Here is a 6,510-nt window from a genome sequence, read left to right on the forward strand (position 1 = left end):
GTAGACTCTCTTCCTCACTTCCTCGTCCTTCTTCTCTCTCTTCAGAAGCTTCCATGGCACTTTATGCCTTCTTCTATGCATCTGTAGATTCTGATCCCTCTGAAACCCTTGGTTGCAGATCTCACACACGTACCGATCTGACTCTAGCAACGTTCTTGGTGATAAAGATACCACCTCTGCATCTGGATCTGTTATAGCACGGATATGTTTACTTAGATTATTGCTCGAAAATCAAAGCTAGCTATTTGGAAATATATGAAAAAAAAAAACTCATATAAAATCTTTAGCTGAATTATTTGAATAAAAAAAAGTTCATACAAAAATATTATTGAATACAGTTCTGTTGATAACTTATTTGGAATATCAAGAACACGTTTTAGTATGTACCGGAAACCAAATATTCATTAGCTGAATTATTGAAAACCTAATGGACAATACATAGAAAACATATGCGGAATGATTAAAAACCTGGTGTGCCTGCAGGTCTCCGTTTTCTCTTGGCAGCTCCATTGATGCCAAGAAGAAGATCGTTGGAAGATGAAGTAGGAAGGTTCCTGTGGTCATTGTTGTGCTCGTAATCTAACATCGGATGATCTTTTTGTTTTTATTTTCTTAACGATATGGTGGTGGTATTGGAGAAAGTGTACAATTATACTGTGTGTGTGACTTACTGAAAAAGAAAAACAAGATCGAAGAATCTTTTGTTTTTCATGTGAAGAATAGAGATTTTAGCTCTTTACTACTTTTATTTGGTGGATAGTGCTGTCTCAGCTTTACTAATAGAGGAAGAAAGAGAGATGAGTTAAGAGGGAGAAACAAAGGGTTTTGCTTTCTGAAATCAACTTTTGTTTTCAGCTCTCTTTTTTTTTTTTTCACCTTTACTATCCTCTTTTTATATTTCCTGGAAAAAAGTTTCTTCTTTTTGTTAATTGATTCATTGACCTCGCACCTTACCTGGAGAAGGCATTGTATGGTCTCTGATTGTTTAATCTTCTTCTTTACATACACTCATCATCTTCTTTTATCATTTTTCTCTTTCTATGTATGCATACATATACATCATGTGACCTAAAGGAAACGGGGTTGAAACTTAGAGCCCACATAGATATTTTGGCAAGAAACAAAAGAACATCCCCTTTCACAAGAAAACAAATACAAGTCATTATTATTTCATATCACTCGATCTTTTTCTCCACAATTGAAAAATACTTATCAAACTACTACAAATTATTCCCGTTGTTTTTTTTAGCAAGGAAATCAAATTAATTAAGAAATCTTATAAACTTGAATATTTTGTTTATTGTTTACTACTCTAAAGGAAGCACAAGTAAATAAAGGGGTTAGAATTTATGTTTTGGAAGTCGGACAAATCATTACTTATTATTACGTATGTCGTGTGCACATAATCAACTCATGTCTCTGTGTGTGTGTGCGTGTGAGGAACGTAGAAGGGGATCCATACAATGTGGTGTCATCATATCTATAGTACAAATTTTTAAACGGGATGACCCTTGGACTGATTTTTAGTGTCACGAAAGAACCACTTTGTAAAAAGTGTACAATGGACCAGATCCATAAACGCGGTTCTAACGAAGGTGGACACGGATCCAAATCGAAACTATTGAAAATATGACTCTTCCTCTCTTCGCTTTAACTCTTGTTTGGCCCCAACGATTTTATTTATATAATCCAATTTAGATTGACTTTAATTCCGTCTTTCGTAAGTAGTAGTATTTATTTCTCGTAAGAGGCACGAAATTTCTCTAACATTGACTTGTAGTTTGATTAGTTAAAAACAAACAAATTTTATATCTAAAATAATGTGGAGAGATCATGAGAGTCTCTTTGCATTGGGGATGACCTTACAATCTTGCTATCGGCTATGAATTGGTGTGCAAAAGTAAAATACAAGGCCTAACGAATTGAACGGGATCTTAAGTATCATATGGCTTAATCTTACTAACTGTTGGGTAGAAGTACTTGCCACATAATCTTTTACTCATGCTAATTAGATGTTTTTTTAATGTTGAAGATTTTTAATGTTGAAGATTTTTAATGTTGAAGATTTTTAATGTTGAAGATTTTTAATCTCTAATATAATTGTGCTACCAATTAAGGTGGATTTTGTAGTTTATTTGGTTTTGAGGTTAACTTGAGAGCCTGACCATGCCGGAGGTAATTTCCACGTCAGCCAGAGTTTGAGTTGCGGCTGAGAACAAATGCCATTCTGTTCTATATAGCATTTTAAATTTGCAAAAAGAAAATTACCAATTATCTAACCAGAAAAGTGCTACTCCCATCTTTTAATTACCGTCATAAGAATCTATGGACTAAGTCTCTAATTTGTAAGAGTTTATTGGCTTATACCAAGAGTATTTATATTTTGTAGAGAGTAGCCAAAAGTTGTACTAGTAATCTAAATAACAAGTTTTGTTTCAACCTGCAGCCCAAACAGATCAGCATGATCTGAAAATTGGTATCCATATGATGAGCTTTAGTGAGCATGGTCCATACCAAAAAGTTCAGAATACTTAAAGTTTTATTTTCTCCTGCAATTTTTAATAGAATAAGCTTTGCTAAAGAACTAAAAAAAAATTCTAAGTTTCCCACCAAAAGTTTTATGAAAAATATATATGACAAAATATCTTTAAAATCAAATGGTTATATTAAAAAATGAACGGACTATAATTTATTTAAAAAAAAATCTTGAAAAATATAATTAATGAGATTATTATGTTACTAGTTATATGTAAAAATAAATTTCGAAATTTAATTGAAAATCAAGAAGTTATACTTTTTTTCAAATTTCATTATTCTAGAAAAAATTACACCAATGTGCTAAAGTCTAAATCTTTTAACTTAAGTCTCTGCAAAGTTTGAGACAGCCATGCATATACCTATATTGCTAAGAACAATAAAATTGGATCGATTTAGTAAGACTATTACAATCATGATTTGTTCAAATTAAATGAGAAGTACCAATTGTTTCAATCAATAAAAATTAGAGACGAAGTACAAAAGATATAAGAAGTATCATTGCATTGTTATATCTAATTTAGTTGATACTTAACGAAGAGGAGTCATGATAACATGGGACTTGGTCCCATCGGCTTTTTGCTTTTCAAGGTGTAACGATGGAGGAGGTGAAAAGTTTTATCGACAACCCATAAAGTAACAAAAATAAAAGAAAGTTCAAAGCATTTAAATGATATATATATATATATATATATATATATCATTTAAATAAATTGACATTGTCTCTACGTCGTAATCTACATAGAAAGCATTATACTATATCTCATGCCCACATGACCACATGGGCGGGAAAGCCTTTAACCCTACTCTCTCTACTCGATGCTATTATCTTCAAATCCGAATCCACTCCCTCTCCATGTTTCTATTTTCGGATGTTAGTGGTAGCTAGCCGTGGATGAAGCCAAATAGTCTCTCTGCCGTAAAATCCATTTTTTTTTACCATTTACAAATTATTTTTACGAAATATTTATGTTTCAGTTATTTTAGTTGGGTTATAATTATTAGTGATGAGAAATTACTAATAAAATTTATATGATCCATTGTTAAAGTCGTTGCTTTGGCCATACCATTTTTCATATGATCGATAGCGATTTATCATCTGTGTTATTGCTTTCATTACAAATTTTAAAAACATTTCATATCAAAGAAGTCAAATCAAAATGATTAACTTTCTACTACCAAACAAAGGACAATAACTCACCATGCAAAGTGGTAAAGAGGCGCTGCAAATATGTATCTTTAAATATATATTGGCCGTTTTTATCTATTTTTTACATAACATATATATATGTAATACTATATTACCTTATTAACTATATAAGAAATAGATTGATTATTTTCAAAACAAAAACTTTTTTAGTAAATTAAAACCTAACAAAGCACAAGTTAAAAGCGATAACCAAATGGTCCAATGTATACTTAGATGGAGAAAAGGATGGGTTGGTATAACTTGTGGGAGGGAAAGATGGAATCAGTCATTGCAAAGAAAACATGGAATATATAATGAAGTTTAGGACTTCTGATCCGCTGACTTAAGCGGTGGCTGAGAAAGCGGCACTATAAGAAAAAGAAGCAGCAGACTTATGTCCTTTATAGAGCTCATATCAGATCATAATTTGCTAATATAAAAGGAGAATTATGTCCTTTATAGAGCGCATACTATAGATCATGATTTGTTAATATAAAAGTTTAATTAATAAGTCCTGTTATGCTACGGTAGGGAGTATACTGCTCTGATAATTATCAATTATAAAAATGTTATTAGAAACGATGTTAGAAGTGATCTTTTCAGTTTTTGGTACCGTTTCTCATATAGTTATTTTGTACCGTTTTTAACTATTTTTTTATATAATTTATACCCATTAGAAAACTTGTGTATCGTATTTGTTATAAATATCGGATCCACTATCAATCAGGAGAGTTAATTTACTTTTAGTTTTTGTAAATTTAGTCCATTTGGGACTGTGACAAACCCGCCAAATCGATCTTATCCATATATTAACATCTAAAAGACTGATTCTCAAATGCCTATACGAATATATATAAAAAAAATGTGTACTAAAAAAATATCTTAAAAAACTTAAGGTTTGGCTAACGTTTATTATCATCCGCATATTCAACAAAAGTGAAGTAGAGGCACAAAAAAGATAAAGCCAAAAAAAAAATAATGAATCTGATCAAATTGCAAATTAGAAGGTAATCAGATCTGGTAACGTGTGAGTGAAGTAAACTGGCTCGTCGATAACTATAAGAGGCAGCGAACTCGGATCCACGTTATACTTTCTATGCTGATCAGTTTCTGGAATCTCCTTACATGTGAAACACAAGTCGTCTTCGAAAACTTCCCATTTATCGGTTATGATTGTCTGCAACAACTCCGGTTTCTCCACTAATATGATACCTTTTTCTTCCTCTACTTCCATCTCCTCCTTCTTTGTCTCCTCTTCCTCTTCTTCGACTCCATTGATAGCTTTCTCGATTGCTTTAATGTCTTCTTCTGGTATGCTAACGAATTTAGGGATCTGGTGCGCATTTGAGACCCCAAATTCTTTGCAGAACTCAAAGTACAGTGCGAGGTCTTCTCCTTGAGATGTAGCCTTCTTTACGATCTTAAGAGCCATCACAGCTTCTGCTTTTCCAGCAGCTGGATGAATCTTGATGAGAAGTTTAGCAATAGCGCTGCAGATTTTTCCATAAATGTCAAAGATCTCAATCACCACGCAGTCCATGGCTTCAAGGATCAGCGTCCTCTTCATGTTATCAGCCATTGGACGGATTTGGAGTAGCATATGGAGAAGAGACTGGAGTTTCTGGATTCTTTCGAGCTCTTGGCTAACCGTTTCAACCTGAGGTTTCCTGTGGCGGCGACGGAGTTGATCGGACATAAAGAAAGAGTATTGGTCAAGAAACGAGAAGTAGGCACGAATAAAAGCATTGAAACCCCAAGTCTTGCTGGGACGGGAATGGCCATCCGAGAAATCAGAGAGGTCGAAAGGGAGGCGACGAATCTCCTGAATGGACGAAACTTTGCAACAAAGCACACCGTGGACAAGCATAAGGGCTTTCAAGGCAACGATCCAGCTTCTTGTGCGGTTAACACGAGAGGAAAGGGAATGAACAAGAGGCTTGAGATTCGTGGGAGAGGAGCGGATCCATTTGTAGACACGGTGAGCATTGCGGTAATCGACGGATGTGTCATCGTGAGAGGTTGCGTGGATGATAGCGGAATCAAGGTCAGGGTTGCGGAAGGAGGTTTTCCGGGAGAAGCCGATGGAAAACAAGCTTTTCCGGTCTTTGAGAGCACCAGAAGCCCGTTTCCATAGCTTCATCATCAGCCTCCTTCTTTCGCCCTTTCCTCTCTAAATTCTCTTTTCTCTCGAACCAAAAAAGCTTTACCTTGTTGTCTCTATTTTAAGTTTTAATTCTTTTGCCACCCTTGCTTTTGACCGTTGTAAACGGTTTTTCGTTTATTTTTAATTTTAAAACAAGTATAGACATTAAAAGCTGGCACGTGTGTCAATACACGTTTTTGCTTAGTTTCGGGCACGTCGGCTGGCCTCATGAAGACACGGTTTATACAAAACGAACTGATCGAGGTCAAACTGGAACTGTAATAAAAGAAGACAGATGATAGAGAAAGGGAGTTGTGGAAAAGCTGTTGGCCGAGAGAGCTTTTAGTAATCTCGGGACCATGTTGAAAGGATAAAGTCAAAACGTTAGGAAAATTAAAACATGTCTGAGCCCGGATTCGAACCGGGGACCTCTAGTGTGTGAGACTAGCGTGATAACCATATACACCACCCAGACTTTTTTGTTAATTTTTTTTTTTTTTTTTTTTTGATAACTACTTTTTGTTAAGTTAATAGTCACTGGATCCATTTCTACTATTCACCATAATCTGGATCCATTGAAGCGCATGCAAGAGAATAGTCACTGGATCCATTTCTACTATTCATCACCATAATCTTTATGGCA

General features: G+C 34.5%; 1 protein-coding gene and 1 non-coding gene across 2 annotated transcripts; both read right to left on the reverse strand.

Moving 5' to 3' along the window:
• Window positions 4,609–5,969, reverse strand: LOC104741292 (putative clathrin assembly protein At1g25240). The gene has a single exon (XM_010462105.2). The coding sequence runs from the start codon at window positions 5,865–5,867 to the stop codon at window positions 4,725–4,727; it is 1,143 nt and encodes a 380-aa protein (XP_010460407.1). The 5' UTR covers window positions 5,868–5,969; the 3' UTR covers window positions 4,609–4,724.
• On the reverse strand, window positions 6,269–6,342 carry TRNAV-CAC. The gene has a single exon. It is a non-coding gene; the product is annotated as a tRNA-Val (tRNA).

The sequence above is a fragment of the Camelina sativa genome, chromosome 14 (genome assembly GCF_000633955.1).
Source record: "Camelina sativa cultivar DH55 chromosome 14, Cs, whole genome shotgun sequence".
NCBI lineage: Eukaryota > Viridiplantae > Streptophyta > Magnoliopsida > Brassicales > Brassicaceae > Camelina > Camelina sativa.

Coding starts and splice junctions, on each gene's coding strand:
- LOC104741292 (XM_010462105.2), bottom strand. CDS start 5,867: ATGATGAAGCTATGGAAACGGGCTTCTGGTGCTCTCAAAGACCGGAAA.